The sequence below is a fragment of the Panthera tigris genome, chromosome A1 (assembly GCF_018350195.1).
Source record: "Panthera tigris isolate Pti1 chromosome A1, P.tigris_Pti1_mat1.1, whole genome shotgun sequence".
In the NCBI taxonomy this organism is placed as follows: domain Eukaryota; kingdom Metazoa; phylum Chordata; class Mammalia; order Carnivora; family Felidae; genus Panthera; species Panthera tigris.
Genome location: NC_056660.1, coordinates 171,503,967 through 171,520,582, shown reverse-complemented (window position 1 = coordinate 171,520,582; position 16,616 = coordinate 171,503,967). Strand labels below are relative to the sequence as shown.

The following is a 16,616-nucleotide window of genomic DNA, read 5'->3' as shown; positions in this document are numbered from 1 at the left end:
CAGGACCCCTTTATGTTCACAAAACTTGAGGAACTCAAAGAACTTTGTTTTCAAAATATTTATTGATAAATCTCACTTTAGAAACTAAAACCGAGACAAATGTCTGTAACTTTTTATTCATTTACAAGAAAATAAAATAAATTTACATATAATACAACTGGCACTTATTTAAAAAATAACTATTTTCCAAAAAGATAATTAGAAAAGTGGTACCGTTTTTACAGTTTGGAAATCTATTTAATGTCTGGTTTAGGGGCGCCTGGGTGGCTCAGTTGGTTGAGCATCCAACTCTTGGTATCTGCTCAGGTCGTGATCTTACAGGTTGTCGAAGGATTGCGTCCACGCTGTCAGCGCAGAGCCTGCTTTGGATTCTCTCCCCCTCCCTCTGCCCCTCCCCCCCACCTGTTGCACACATGCGCGCTCTCTCAAAATAAACTGGTGTAATAGGGCACACATCCATTTCTACAGGCAATATATTGTTTTGAAATAAATCAGGAATATCTAGCTTCACACAGATGCGTAGTTAGGAGGTAAAGGACCTCCAAGGCCTCTCCTGAGGGGGTTTTGGGAATCTCTGGGAGTCTGTTCTCAGACCACACTTGGAGGACCTCACTGTACATGGAATGGACTGGGGTGCTATTTTGAACCAGAGAGGGTATTAGGACTTGCTCACCCCCTGTTCTCTTCCACCATGCTCTTTATTTTATAAGTTCTTTGTAAGAACTTTGTAAGTTTACAAAGGCTTATATTCCGTGTTTGGCTGGCAATGTTAGTTTATGGCCTCGTGCTCTGAATCCCACCAGCCCAAAGCGTAAAGAGAAGTCATCGGAGCCTCTGTGCCCGCCTCCTAGGTGAGGTCACTTAGACTGCAGGGCTTGAGGAACACTCTTGGTAGTTTACACTTGACCATCTGTTGTAGGCAGCCGTGGAACAACAAAAAGATCCAGATTCACCGTTTGTATTTAAATGACAGATTTCTGGAATTCAGCTGCCTTTTCTGTTACTGATTTTGGATGTGGCTAGTCTGGGTTGTTGGTTTACACTCCTCCTAACAGATTAGGGAGAAGTCTCTAGCACGGAAACTAACTACAGTTAAGCCAACAGGTGAATGGCCATGAGCGCTGAACACCTGACTTCAGATTCCTACTTTAGAGACCGAGGGACCGCTCTCTGGACCTGGTTACCCAGCAGACAGTAGTGTGTGCCTCAACACTCCTCAAATAATTCGTCCTTCTCCTCCCCTCTCCTCCCACAGCAACTTGGTGGCTGCCTATGAGAAAGCAAAGAAGAAGCATCAGAACAAACTGAAGAAGTTGGAGTCTCAGATGATGGCCATGGTGGAGAGACACGAGACCCAAGTGAGGATGCTCAAGCAAAGAATAGCTCTGCTGGAGGAGGAGAACTCAAGGCCACACACCAATGAAACTTCACTTTAATCAGCACTTGGGCACCAAAGCTCCTTCCATGGAAGCTAAACTCTAGCAGTTCACCGGGGACAGAAGCACCCCGGAGGCAGAGCACCTGGTGGGAGAGTGACAAAAAGGAAGGTTGGCAGGTAGGTCAGCACCTGCATAGTGGAGTGCCATGGACTCATCAGCCCCAGGGGTGAGTGCCCTGGTGACACCGTGTAGACTATCCAGAGGCTCCCGCCCCTCCCCTTCCAGGCCCACGGACAGCCTGTAAATACCTGCTCTGTGCGCCATGCTCAGTAGGCCTTGCTTCTGCTCTCAGCCCCGGCAGTCACTCTCCCACCTGTTCTGGAGCTTGTGTATCGGTGGTACCCTCAGCATTTGTTTTACAAGACTGTCCATTCTTTCCTTATCTTTGACATCCCATTTCTCCTCTTTCTTCTTCAGGGATAAATGCTGACAAAACATGGGAGTGGGGAGGGGTTGTCTTCAGCCTCTAGAACTGATTTGCTTATTGCAACCAGGCCTTTGGTGTTCAAGTCCCACTACCAACCCCAAGACAGACGGTCGCTCAGAGGTGCTCTGGAAGGTAGATTACAGGGGGGTGGTGCGTAGGCATTGCTTCTGGTCCCTGATACATTTGAAGTTACAGGGGGAGCAACCCCAGGGCTATGCCTGACAGCTGTTTGGGAGAATGAGCACTTCTTTCACCTCTCACTGTGGATGTAGGGATGGGAAGGGCACTTTCTTTTGACTCTGGGATTTTCCCTCCCAGTGGAGCCTTATTAAAGCCAAGATTTAGAGCTGAGATAGTCCTATTGATACATATAGTGGAACTAAAATTTTACCAGGAGTTTCTTCAAGAGCAGAGGAGCATTAGTACTTTTGCCCACCCCAGGGCACCACATAATTGCTGTTCTGCATGAATCAAACAAAGCTCATGCACAGGACGAGAAACATAGCTCTGGACCTCTCTTTCTCTAAAGGCAAGAGGCAGGACATGGAGTAGACTGAATGTTTTGCAGGCTGATACCACCTATTGAAGAGACTGCTACTGAACCACCAGTTCAACTTTACTTCTGCTGTTAGGAAGGGCAGGGGGTGAAGAAATGGTTGTTGAGACCTCCTTTTATCCCCCTAGAGAAATGGCAGTTGGTATACGGTACTTAGTCCTTAAACAGGTTAAATCTCAAGAAAAATGCTGACAGGGCTGGGCGGGGACCAAAGTACCTGAATTCTTTCAGGAAGGCCTCCACCATCTTAAATTCATTATTCCATTCCTGTCTTTCAGTTCTTCTGTAGTTACCCTACACTGACATTTTCAAAGACCACTTGCCTTTCATTCTGTAGCACCTGAAGATCCACCCAGTCTCCTGAGAACTGTATCCCAATGCCACAGTGTACGAAGTTTTGTTTATGACCAGGTCACATTACAGCCCCAATATCCGTGAACTACTAAAGGTCTGTTTTCAGACAACCTGAGTTCCTCAAGCCTTCTTTGCAATGGCGAAGGCCACTCCAGCCACCACCTTGGAGGGCAGGGCAGTTCTTTCCCAAAAGCGATCACCCTTCTTTCCCAGGCCAGCAGTGAAGCTGCCTGCCTTCAAACAAAACAAAACAAAAAACCAGTGTAAGTCTGGAAGGACCAGCTTTTGGCTGCTTTGATCACTGTGAAAGTGCCCACTGGCTCCTGTTTCTGTTATGTATCTACTATTTAGCAAAGATGGTTCTTGTGATTTTTTTTTCTTAATTTTTACGCTTGTGATAAAGTTTCATTTTGTCATAAGGAAAATTTTATGGCTAAAAAAGTATGTGCAAAAGGGGTTTAAAAGGCAAAATGCTGGTTTTCCCCATTTTTCCAGTCTGCCTAGGGGAAATGGCCTCCCCTTAGCCAACTGGGATATCCAGGGTGGGAAACCACTCATGGCTCTTCTGTTGACTGCACAGGCATCAGAAGTTTCAATTTCACCAACACTGAAAGGTATAGCTGACACAGGAATAAAATCGTCTGCTGACCTCTGTCTACCATTCTTGGTCCAAGTTAGAAGAGAACTCACTCTTTTAGGTGAGTCATATAGGGTCATGTAACTCTTTCAGACTCGGGAGGTCTCAGCTCCTCCATTTTAAGCCCAGTATTACCCTACCTGGTCTCCTTTGAGTTTATCCTTCAACATCATACTTTTTAATATGTGGTGACTAGATCCAAACTATTTCCCCAGAAAACTGTTACTTTTATAAAGGTGTGGAATAAAAAAGCAATTAAATAGTTGATTTCCTTTCCTTGTGTTTTTCAAATACTCCCTAAGACAAGATGCTGGTTGAAGGTGAACCAAGAGGCACTGATTTATTCTAATCATGAGTCCCACTAAAACCACATTGATTAAAAGTAAAAAAATTGCAGGTGCCTGAAAACCTGAGTTTTTCTTTCTAAATAGAAGCTGGTTTATTGACCTCTCCATAAAAGGTAAACAATGAAACAGATTTGACTTTCATGTTTTTGTTTTCTGGCTTCCTCAGTGGTTACTCCTTTTAGGCAGTCACCTTCTCTGTTCAGAGTTCAGTCTCTGGCTCTCAGAGAAACAGACACAGGAAGAAAGGCTCCATCTCACAGTTCCTTAGGGTTGTATTTCCCACTGCCGAATTAAGGCAAAAATCGGGCAAAAGAGACTGCAGTCTGTGGCTGGAGCGGCATCCATGTGTGGGCCCGCCAACTGATCTGATGTTCTGCCAAACCCCATCTGCACCAGCTGCCAGAACTTCAATGGACTTGCAGGTGGGAAGATTCCTCTTTGAGACATACCAGAAGTTATTTATGATTAAGTATCTTGTGTGATCAGACGGGTGAGATTTTTCATGCCCTTCCTCCAGCTCATGCTCCAGCCCCAGCGGTACACACTAGATGTTTCATCACTGCCAATGCAGGTAATTAACTGTTTCATATTCGCTCTCATCTGCAAGCATGTCAAGTTCCTGAAGTTAATATCCATGTTGCCTGAAACTGGAATGTTCGGTTAATAAAAAAATTAAGCGCCAGTTAAACATAATTGCTTAATTCTCCTTGGAGATGCATGCACCTGTTGCTGAGTCCTCCTCTGAGCCTGCGTCAGTACTTTCTACAGGGATCTCAGAGAACTTAATTAGAGCCCCGACATTCTACTACAGAAAGGCAGTCCCAATTAGACCCAATGCGATTTTTTTCTCAAAAACTGTTAGGATGAGGCTAGTAAGGATTTTACTGCTCTAAGAAAAACTTGAAACTATTTGAAGATCTCCTAATTCCCACCTACATACAGATCCAATTATGTTCTTCTAAATGAAGGAAAAAAAAAACACCCCATAGTTTTAGCTCATCTGGACTGGAGTCTGTCAATGGCATGAATTTAAGAACCTCTACAGTATCCTAAAAATTCTTAATTCTATCAATTACCTAACTCAAAGCTCTCACGTGTTTGGAATATCATGTTCATGTTCTAAGTAAAGTAGTGAGAAGAGACATCAGGAGTACAGAAAATGACCAAAGCTTTTATTAATGACTTACGGAAATCCTAAGGATCCATAAAACTTGAAGCCATTTGCAAATGCCTAACTGGGAGTTAGGTCTCATCTGTGAAACTGCAGAAAGTGCAAAGATCATGTTCACTTAGTTTACAGCTGTATGTACATTTCTAGATGCAGCAGAGACCCAAAGGGAAAGAATCACCTGAAGAGTGAAATTTCACTGAATTTAACAGGGTGCAGTCATAGGGCTGCCAAGGCATTTTGGGAGGGAAGGGAGCAGAAGCAACATTTTGGAGGTTTTTTCTGAAATGACAGCTTTGTAGAATAGTATTTTTAAAATCTCCAAAAAAAAAAAAAAAAACCACACAGCAAATGTTTTTCGATTTATCCAGTCCAATGGCCTATTTGACACAATCATCACCTCTCACTGAGGCTTGCAAACTCTACCTGCTGCACACACAGTTCTTACTGAAGTTTATCCAAATCCTCTTCTGGGTCGCTGAAACCTGTGTTCATGTCAGCCGGGCTCAAGTGAGGGCTGACTCTGTGGCCTTCTCAAGTTCCCCATTTCACACGCTCGAAGTTACTTTCTAATTAATTTCATGTGACTCACTAATAGAGACATGCCTTAGGCTGCCAAGCATGGACTTTTTAGAATTGGAAAAAGAACTATTAATGATGGTGGCTGCTGCCACCGTATCATCACTGAGCACTCCATGGCTATTAAAATATAAACAAGTGAAAAGGGTACAAGCTGAAAAGCAGTTATACATGCGTTCTCATTTTACCAATTCCTATACAGAGGAAGACAGTTTCACATAAACAATGGTTGCATTTGTGATTAATATTTGATAAATTCTCTTATCACATTGCATAGAAGATCTTACATGTGACCAAGAAATCATTGCCCAGTAACAGCAACTGCTACTGGAATAACCAGACCCTAACCATACCCTTGACTTGATTTTTTCCATAGTCAAGGTTGCTACAAATCACCCACTAATCATTTGAAATCCCAGCTCAGCAGAATAAAGCAAGCTATATACAGAATTCTCACCCTCCATTCACACAGATGACCTGCCTTTAGGTAGTTCTTGCTGTATTTTTCACTTTGGCACTTTTTGCAAATCAAATCCATGTAGAAAATGTTCTGTTTGTAGAACTCCTAGAATTCACGGAGAGTGTTCTGTCAGGACTGCCAAGTGAGAGCCCCTAATAAGAATCTGCTTTTGTTTGAACCTAATGCAAAGATAATGAAATGTTCACTTTTCTATTTCTAATCAGTTTCTTGACATATTATCAAGACTTATTTACTTTGCATGAGATTTCAGTTTCCTATTTGAAAATGTGCTTTTTAAACCACTTGAATTAGAAAAACCTGCTTGAATGTACTGTCAGTTATTAAAGCACATGTGACTAAGTTTGCATTTGTCAGTATTGTTCTACTGTTTGTACTGAGAGTCTCATTTTAAAGTTGCCACTTAACACTGTACTATACCTTGTAATTTTTTAGATTCTTGTATGCTTTAAATGTTTCCAGATGCCTTTAGTTTTAGCTGCTGTAAAATAGCTACTTTGTGTTATTTGATATAGAATTTAAAAAAAAACTCCATTTATTTATACAGAGACATTTATAATATTTTACAAACATTCTTATATTCTGAATAAATATTTCTAATTCCATGATGTACTTTAACTGTGTTCATTAAAGGGTAAGGCTGTCCTTCTGCAATACTGTTTAATTTTTTTTTAAGTTTATTTTGCGAGAGGGAGAGAATTCCAAACAGGCTTTGCAGCACCGTCAGTGCAGAGCCCCCACATGGGGCTCAAACTAACTAGCAACCCCGAGATCATGACCTGAGCTGAAACCAAGAGTCGAACACTTAACCGACTGAGCCACCCAAGTGCCCCTCCTGCAATACTGTTTAACATGTAAATATCAAACCTGTGATGCTTCACATTAAATCGAAAGCCCGGGTCAGAGCTGGGGACTAGAAAATAGCATATTAGGTCAAAACAGCCAAAGAAACCCCATTTATCGCCAATTTCTATTTAGCTGCCTTTTAAAACTTGGAATGAATGGGAAGTTAACGAAAAATCAGGGAAATGGAATATAATTAACTGCAGGGGGCACCTAGGTGGCTCAGTTGGTTGAGCAACCAACTTCGGCTCAGGTCATGATCTCATGGCTTGTGGGTTCAAGCCCCACGTCGGGCTCTGCGTTGACAGCTCAGAGCCTGGAATCTGCTTCAGATTATGTGTCCCTCTCTCTCTCTGCCCCTCCCTCGCTCATGCTCTCTCTCTCAAGAAAACATTAAAAAAATAAAAAGAACTGGAAGAGCAAGGAAGTCACACACAAATACAAGAAAGGATGGCAACACGTCTGTTAGAGAAACACTCTTCCTGCAAGTGTGTGGTCAGCTCTCAGTATGAAAGCTTGGGCCCCCTCTTAAAATTTTAAATAAAAATTATCATATAGCTGAGGTCTCTAGCAGAGAAGAATAGATTTTTCTGAAGATCCAAGGATTGTCAAGCATTCTATCTGGAAAGCCTGGTTCTAGAAGAAATATAAGGGATTGTATGTATGTAACTGTAATTCTGCTTTAAAGCAATAACCAAACTGTTGAGATGGAGAATACATACCAGTTCTTTATTTTCACTTTTGCAGACACATTCTACCTTTTAAGATTTCTTCTCATCATGTAAGCAGGTCTTTATCTCATACTTGTCATTTTTTATCGGTCCAAAGAGACACAACCAAAATATAATAACAAGTAACAGTAGCAGAAACCAGGTTAAGGTAGTAATTAAAACTGCTGGAGCAGCAAAATTTATTGATATTGCACTACAAACAGTCTAAATGTAACACGATAATATTTTTACAGAAAGCCAATATTTGAACAATCAACCATAAAAATGTTTTAAAATACAAAGGAAACGTCCCTTCATCCAAATTGTATTCTGTATGATAAAAGGTTTTTAATTTCTAAACTGATGTTATTTACATCAAAAAGCTTTCAAAAAAGAGTAACTGTTAAGACAGGTCTTTGTTCATTTTCTCAGTGGAGAGTGCAGCTGGCATTTCTAGTAGACTTTACCGGCAAACATTTAAACTCATTGGAAATTCTTAATTTATAATAGCCACACCCAAATTAAGTGATTAACACAGAGGGAAAGAGACCAAGCTACTGTTTAGCCAGAATATAATAAATCCAGAAACACAAATCCACTCTAAAGGTCTCAATTTGTAGAACGAGGTAAACCCCACAGGTGTTTCAAATTGTTTGACAACCAAATCAAGCACCAGGAACTTCATTACTACCATAAATAGAATTACTCCAATGGTTTACTGAAGGTCTTTTTCCAAACATTAAAATGCCCTAGAAGGTAAAGTAATAAAATGCTGTGATAATTAAGGCAAAAATTAAATGTTAAATCATTCCACATAAGACAAATGATTACTGAATAATTTACAAACCTAGTTATCACATTTATTCTAAAGTCCAGTTCTCTTAATATCCTATTTAGTGAGACCACTTCAATTGTTTTCTGCCAGCTTTTATAGGTCCCACATAAAATTTAACATGACTCAGCATAAATAGCTTCACCTTGTATACACTAAAACCTACTTCCAAGAAAACGGTTTTAAGACTACACATCTTCCATGAACATTACCTAGTCTCCACAGCATAAAAGACACTTCAAACCCTTGTTTTGGAAATAGCAGGGTTAAAAAAAAAAAAAAAAATTCTTATCCCCTTTCCCATCCAAACTAAACTGCATATCCTTATTTTGATTAGATGAAAGACAATCTCATATATAAGAATATCTCACCTTAGTTAATCCATGAACTACAATTCCATTTGATTATTTTATTCTGAAATAAGATTGTTTTAAGTTTTCATTAAAGCCAACAGGTAAAACTTATAATCTGAATTGTGTCAATACTTACCAAAGACGATTTTTTATAAGGTATTAAGCTAATGCATTTCAAACACAATCATAAGAAAATATGTGTGTGTATATATATATATACTATGTGTGTATTTAATATACACAAATATATATATACAAAATAGTTCAGGGTTTTATTTTCCTTCCCTGTTACTGAAAAAAAGTTTGTAAGAAAATGGAAAATCAGTTGTCTCCTGTCCTAACTTTGAAGTGAAATATGAGCAAATAAGCAAAATTAAAGACTCCATTCTTTGGACACTTATATTTGAAATTAAACGGTACTCGTACAACATCCAAACACAAACCTAAATTGAACAGAGACAGCAGTGCCCTAGGACAGTAGTGAAACGCACAGAGAAACTCTCGTAGATACACCTTTTGTGCTTCTCTATCAGTGCACATGATATATACAGGACATGAAGAGTGTAAGTCCACTGCTACTCCTTCACTGCAAAAAGTATTAACACCTAACCGAACGACTGAGGGATAGTTACTACCTTGCTAAACTGCATTCTGTTGAAAACCTTTGCTTTCATTTGTTGTCATCCGTAGTTGATCTTAAAATATCACAAAAGAATATTCAGCCAAGGCATTTTACAAAGAACTAATTTCTTAAAGCTTGAGAAATGACTAACAATGGTAGATTTGTGCCCAAAATGTTTCAACTGTAGTAGCTATAGACTGTTTTAGAACCTCAGTCAACGAATTAAAAGCAGCTTAAATTAAAATATTACATTCTACCTCCACAAGTCCACAACCTAAGACTGTGAACTAAAGACCACTCAAGGACTAAAGACTAGCAGAACGCTGCCCATTTTACCCTAGAACCACACAGAAGTTTTCTTTGTTCCCAAATCCAATAGACAAGCTAAATGCATTGAGACCCAAAACAGCACAGGTGTCCATAGCCTGCCTGTCTGCTTACAGCCCAAGGGTCAAGTGAGATCATCTGTAGAAGGCAAGCAAGATTATGATCACTGCATGTAATTCCCACTGTGGCAGATTTACCACCATATGGATGTAGCACAAACTATTTTTCTATAGAAGGGATGAGATAAAAAAGGAGAGGTGGGGTGGGGTGGAGACTCTTATGGCCTCTTTCCGGCCAGTCACACCAAGAAACAGAATTAAGAAACAACCAGTCTTCAAATGGCATTCGACAGATAGAAGCCAAGAACCAAAACAACACCCAAACCCCTGCAAGAGCCCTCCCACCAAAAAAAAGCAGCACATATACATGTGTTCAGGGCCTTATTCTTCCATTGGATAAAAGAAGTCTACTACGAGGAGGGCTGATATGGGACGAAGTCACAAACCAAGGCAACTGACTTCAACGGATTTCTGCATCCAATCCCTTTCTCCCAAGCACCCTTGGCCAATATGACACAGCTAATGCAAGCACTCTTGTCACGGTTATTTTCAGATTGTGCTTTCACGCTGCTACTAGAGCTAGACCATCCCCTCTGCTAACCACAGAAGACACAAGACAAATGGAATCTCATTACCTGTGGTTTCATTAATCTGGAGACCCAGAGTAAAGATTCAATTATAAACATCTCTCAAAATAAAACTTCCATATTTTACCATAGCTTTTTATTTACATTTCTTTGTACTTTAAAGTCTGAGCAACTAAGCTGGTGGCAGCCAGCCTTCCAAGTCCACTCCCACGTATGAGAGGTAGCTTCATTCTTTTCCTTAGCTTTAGACTACTGTTTCAATAGTAATGTGGTTTGTCACAAGAAAACTAGATGGAAAGGAATGGATCACCATTCAGGACAAATGTATAGCTACCATATGAAGTGACTATGACACATGCCTGACCGTGGCTGTCAGTGCTGAGTCACATTCCTGTAAGAAAGTAGAGCACTTCAGTGCAGCTGGAGTTGTAAATTATCAGCACAGGAAGGACTGCACTCTCAAATACTGGTCTCTGAAGTGAGAAAAATTACTTAAGATTTACTGGATTGCTTGGCAACCGTAAAAAAATAACTTTACCCAGAGCTAGGAAACACCTGGTAATGGCCATATATATTAGACACTGCTTGGCCTAGGCAATGATCATGTTTCTAGCCTAATACAACAGACAGCACTCAAGAATTGATTTATCTTCTAAAATTTCTTCCTTCCACTCTTTGCCCAACAACTACAGCTATCTTCCCCTCAGAGCACTTTTGTTCTGTAATAATTCTCTATACTGGATCTTGAAACTGCAATCCAGAACTCTATTTTGCAAGCACGGGAAAGAGCCTTTACTGCCTATTTGCAATCTGCCATCTTTATGACACAGGAGTATAAACTTCAAGAGCAACTCAATTCTAGGTAGAAAAAGCTGCTGAGAAAGCCCATCATAATCTCATTTTTAGAGTTTTCGGCAACTATACAAATGCACTTTAAAGGCTTAGGACAGAACATAAAATGAGGAACTAGCCAGGCTTTATCCAACTATCAAAAACAAGGTTTAACAAAACTGTACTTTTACTAACACTTGTTTACCCAGAGATAGGTACTTAAAGGAAAAGGATATTGACATCTTCAGACAAAATAAGTCTTGCTTATCATTAATCTGAAGTTAAAACAATACATATGAGCCCCTTCCCCAGGCCAGAATATAATCCGAGTCAAAATCACTAAGTAACACCTTTCTTCAATCAGAAACATGTTAATGAATTTGACCTTGTAACTATGATTAATATGCAAAGAAAACACTGCCTCAGAGAATACAGAGACACAATAGATGTCAATCAAAACACAATCTCTGAACAGGCAGAGAGAAGTACTGGTACAAAAATAAAGATAAAAAGCCACAATATATTATCATAGTAAGAAAAGTAATTTGGCAGTCTAATTTTTATATTGACTTTGCTCCTGACTGTTCAAGTTAACTCCTGTTGGAAACCAAAGGAGGGGGGAAGGGAATTAGGTAATGAAATGTTTTTAATGCATACATGCACTTAGACCTGAATTTTTCTAATGACCACCATAATATGTTGAGTTTTGTAATAAAATTTAAATTTAATTCCTATGGAAGGATGCCATTCACTTAGATTTGAATTTTTTTATTTGACATTACACAAAACTACTAAAGCCTTAAAAGACAAAATACCCAATCTTACAGCATATAATTACTTTTGCTGTATTTTGCTATACATCTTCATTATCTGCACTTACAATTGATATTTAATAGAAAAATAAGGATATCCAAAGCTCAAAGCAGCAAGCAGTGACCACAAATCCTTTGACAGCACAGGAGACTTGTTTTTATATATTAACATGAAAATCCAACTTAAGTTTCAAACCTCTTCAAATTTTACCCATGCTAAGGGTTTCATTCAATTTCTGTCTCAGGAGAGTGTCACTGGTTGAAATCCTAAAACCATTCATTTGCTCTTTCTTAACAAAAAGCTTGTGAAAGCATGTAAATTATACCCCCACCTTTTGGATAACAAAAAACTTCACTTAACATCCTACAAATCATTACAGTTATACATAAAAGCACCTACAAAATTTAAAAAAAAAAGATTCACAGTGCACTGAACCTTGGAACATGTAAGGTTGGAACATAAGAACATTTAAAAAGTGGACTCAAAGACCTATTTTTCTCTCAAAGACATAAAACATAATGAAGCCAACACAACTATTCTTCTCATCTAGCTTCTTAAAATGCAGCACACAGAAGTAAATTATTGCATATTCAGCACACTGCTTTATCACTTGAATCCTTCAAACCATGCTATAATTTCTCAGAGGAGAAATCCAGTTCTGTGCTAAGCATGGCCTTTCTCAAGGTAACCTGAACACTGAGAAATACACAGGTTCAAGGGAGTAAGTATAGCAGATGTACATAAAACAGGTACACCCAACTTATATATTTTCTGCATAGTTAAGTCATATCACACACATAAACTTTAACTCACGTCTTTTTTATCTCAAACTGTCAACACAGCTAAAAGCCTCAAGTTACCAAAATCCCATCCCAACAATACCCTTATTCTGTTCCACAGTGCATTAAATGAAGCAGCACAACAGCAATAACATTTAACTATTGTTAAACTGCTGTAATTGACAAGAGAGAATCTGTTGGTTCTTAAAAAGGCTCACCACACCTTTAGAGGACATACTTCTGGTAACTAACTCTAATCTCTTTTGCTTTCATATTTAGAGCTGAAAAACCCAACTCTAGGCACCAGAAAAACTGACTAAAATAGAAAAAAATTAACAACAACACACACACACACACAATCACTGAAATTTTATGGTTTCCAGATGACAGTAAGTGAGTGAAAATGATTTACCTGCGAGGCAAACTAAGTTTTTACTCGCCTAACAATTTAACAGAAATCTGGAATGCTGGGACCAACTATAAATATGGCTCAAGGAGACCCAAGCAAAGCAGCTGTATTTCTGGAAAGAACAGTAAGAGCTTCCAAAAGCAGTCATATAATGCATTTTAAAAAGGTCACAGAAGGATTCACAAGTTTATCACATTAAAAGATGCAGGATTATGAAAAACCTAATTTTAAACACACTGCTGTAATTGTGAATTCTCCTGCTTAGCACCAAGAGGGTGACACTTTTATTAATAAATAGAATTTCTCCTTTAAAATCAAGCCATTTAAAAGCTAAAGCAAAGAAATACCAAGTGAATTCCTTACAATAGTACTTCTTCTGAAAGTCCCACTGGGTTATATAGAATCCCTATTAAATAGGCTATCTATACAGAATAAAGATTTCTATAATAAAATTTACAAGCAGAGATATATTTTGTGGATACCACATGTAAAAAAAGATTTTTAAAACCCACATGACAGATGCACACGCACACATATGCTCACACACCACCCCTCAAAAGAAATACCTTCAGTGAGGTCAGAGGCAGCCCAAACACTAAACCCCTTTAAAGCCCTGGTGATTGTCCTCAATTAGAGCTGAAATCCTTCTTAAAATGGGCACTGCCACCCTTATTTAGATTTAAGAATCCTGAAGGAGCAAAATCTAGTGCCAGGAATGAGTTCTGTATATGCTACCTTCACGTTCTGATCCTCCCCTATTGAAATGCTTTACTTGTACTTGCCTGAACCATATGCCCCTTCCCTTCGTGCTCCTTCGTCCAGAGGCTTCAGCATGCCCATAAAAGCATGTCAGTTTCTGCTACTACTGAAAATTGGAACCTAATACATCAGTTTCCAGAGATCAATACCGAGATGCAATGTAAAACTTAATAATGTCAGCATTCCATTCATATTTACACAGCTACAACAGAAAATAAATTTTCACAGGAACAAAACCATTGTACAATACTAAAGGACTGATGGCAGGACAGTGAAGACAAGACCAAAGCAGTTGCCAGGCCCTGGATTCCCTGCTCCCCAGCAGGTTCACTGATCACTGACTACACAAGGCTCTCAATGCCAAGTCCAGTCCACTCCCCACCCAACCAACTCAGTCCTTCTCCAAGCTGAGGACTTTGTCCCTTAACGAAGTGCTAAGAGTTCGTTTTTAACATGAACATTACATAGTAGATGCTGGCTCTAAAAATAACCTTTCAACAAATCTCCAAGCAGAGGAGGATTAGAGAACCTAAGTGGTCAGAAGCAGAGAAATGCGCAAAATGCCACCAAAGCCGATGACCTGCAATCTTGACTTCAGTGACATTTTCAGCTCTTGCATTTAGTATTTGTGAATTTTAAGTTTCTTTTAAAAATGTCAATATAAGGAAACTCTTATTGCAATCACTGTCATGGATAGATGGAGCATTCCCATTATATTGGCTACCTGATGATGATGATTCAAATACTATTTTCTTGACCAGAACATGAAATAAAAACCACAATCACACAGAAAAAATGCTCTCATAAAAAGCAACTTAAATTCGTTGGCCAAACACTGAAAAGGTACATCTGTATAAAAGGTTATAACTGCATTTACAGTGCAAACTCATGTTTCTTTCTACTCTCTCTTCTGCACAGAGAACAATATCTTCAGAAACATCATTGCCTCCCTGCATTTCTTTAAAACACCTGAGAAAGGTAAGGCTCAAAGAGACACCCACTCAAATGCAACAGGTCTCTGATCTTGGGACTTCCACAACACATCTGCTGCTATCAAAGGTCCAAGATTTTCATTATAGCATTATGGTCAAATTTAAAACTCAAAAAGGCTCTGGATGAAAAGGGGAACTTGCAATGACCATTACATGCCACAGACTGTCCCTCAGCATGTTCTAGCAACTGGTCTTCACCGGAGCAAGGCAAGTCACATACAGCATCTGTTTAAAAAAATAAATACACTCGGTAACTTAGTAAGAACTCAAATACTGTCCTTCCCTTCTTTTGTTATAAAGGAATTCATATACAGTATATATTTTTGTCCCCACACTCAAAATCTAACATAAGCAGAACCATCAAAATACTTTCCTTTCCCTGAACTGGGGCTCAGCTGATTTTCTAATCTATTATTGTTTATTTGCACACATTCATTCAAAATCTGAATCTCAGCTTTTATTTATTTTTCAAGCATTCATTTTTTGTTGTTGTTGTTATTGTTATTGTTTATATTTGAGAAAAAGAGAGACAGCATGAGCAGAGGAGGAGCAGATAGGGAGACACAGAATCCCAAGCAGGCTCCAGGCTCTGAGCTGTCAGCACAGAGCCTGACACAGGGCTCACACCTACAAACCACAAGGATCATGACCTGAGCCAAAGTCAGACACTTAACTGACTGAGCCACCCAGGCGCCCCTCAGCTTTTAAGACCCTTAATGTTCACATGCTTTCAATAATGGGCATACTTTTATCTACCTCCCATATTTGTTTTTTGTGCCACCATAAAAGGAACCTGTTGACATAGATCAAAATGTAAGCACTGTAAAGATTACAAATGTTAATATAAGATTTATAGAGGCCAATTCAAGAAAATTAAAGGCAGAGCAGAGCTTACCAAATCTTTAGGGAACACATTAACCTAAAGAAAAATCCAAATTTTCAAAATCATGGTACAAGAAAACTCCCAACTTATCAGGGTTTCACTTTTTGTTTTTTTAAGGTAGAACAGACACTTGACCATGAAAGATTAAGAAAATCTCAAATGAGGTTTCCCAAGACAAAAATCCTTTTATACTCCATTTTCAAAACAACTCAAATTTTATATATCAATACCATACGCAATTAAGCTGGGTATATGAAATGAGAGTATACCTTCTTTTAATGCCTTCTTCCTGAACATAAGGCTTTTTAAATATTTTGTGAAGTAACTGACTCCTGAACTTACCTCAATTAAACTCAGTCTATCATGTCCCCAACCACCCAACATGGCCAGAAAAATCCTACTAAGGGTACTTTTACCCTCACAACTTATATATACCAAACTACTGATAGTTCCTATTACTTCACAGTTAACCTTAACTTTCCAAAATAGGATTAAAGCATCCCTTTTAAAATAGTGTTTATCTTGCTCAAATCATAAACAGTATTACAAAAAAATATGACTATTATGGTTCTTATTTCTTAGACTTTTCTATATGAAAGCCTTAAATTGAAATGGTGAATAGGGGCCCCTGGGTAGCTCGGTTGAGCGTCCCGACTCTTGGTTTTGGCTGAGGTCATGATCTCACAGTTTGTGGGTTCAAGCCCCTCATCGGGTTCTGCGCTGACAGCCCAGAACCTGGAGCCTGCTTCCGATTCCATGTCTCCCTCTCTCTCCCTGCCCCTCCCTGCTTGTGTGCTCTCTCTCTTTCAAAAATAATAAATAAATGCACATC

General features: G+C 39.1%; 2 protein-coding genes across 3 annotated transcripts in view; one reads left to right on the top strand and one right to left on the bottom strand.

Moving 5' to 3' along the window:
* MCC (MCC regulator of WNT signaling pathway) overlaps positions 1-5,925 on the top strand; it is a 273,066-nt gene extending 267,141 nt beyond the window's left edge. For both annotated transcript variants that reach the window (XM_007085543.2, XM_042991359.1), the window contains one exon: positions 1,256-5,925. In XM_007085543.2, coding sequence (XP_007085605.2) covers positions 1,256-1,436 — 181 coding nt within the window. In that variant the 3' untranslated portion in view covers positions 1,437-5,925. The remainder of the gene's footprint in view (positions 1-1,255) is intronic.
* A 2,448-nt stretch (positions 5,926-8,373) lies between these two features.
* Positions 8,374-16,616, bottom strand: part of DCP2 (decapping mRNA 2) — a 49,408-nt gene continuing 41,165 nt past the window's right edge. Inside the window, exon 11 of the mRNA XM_007085545.3 lies at positions 8,374-15,126. Coding sequence (XP_007085607.1) covers positions 14,963-15,126 — 164 coding nt within the window. The 3' untranslated portion in view covers positions 8,374-14,962. The remainder of the gene's footprint in view (positions 15,127-16,616) is intronic.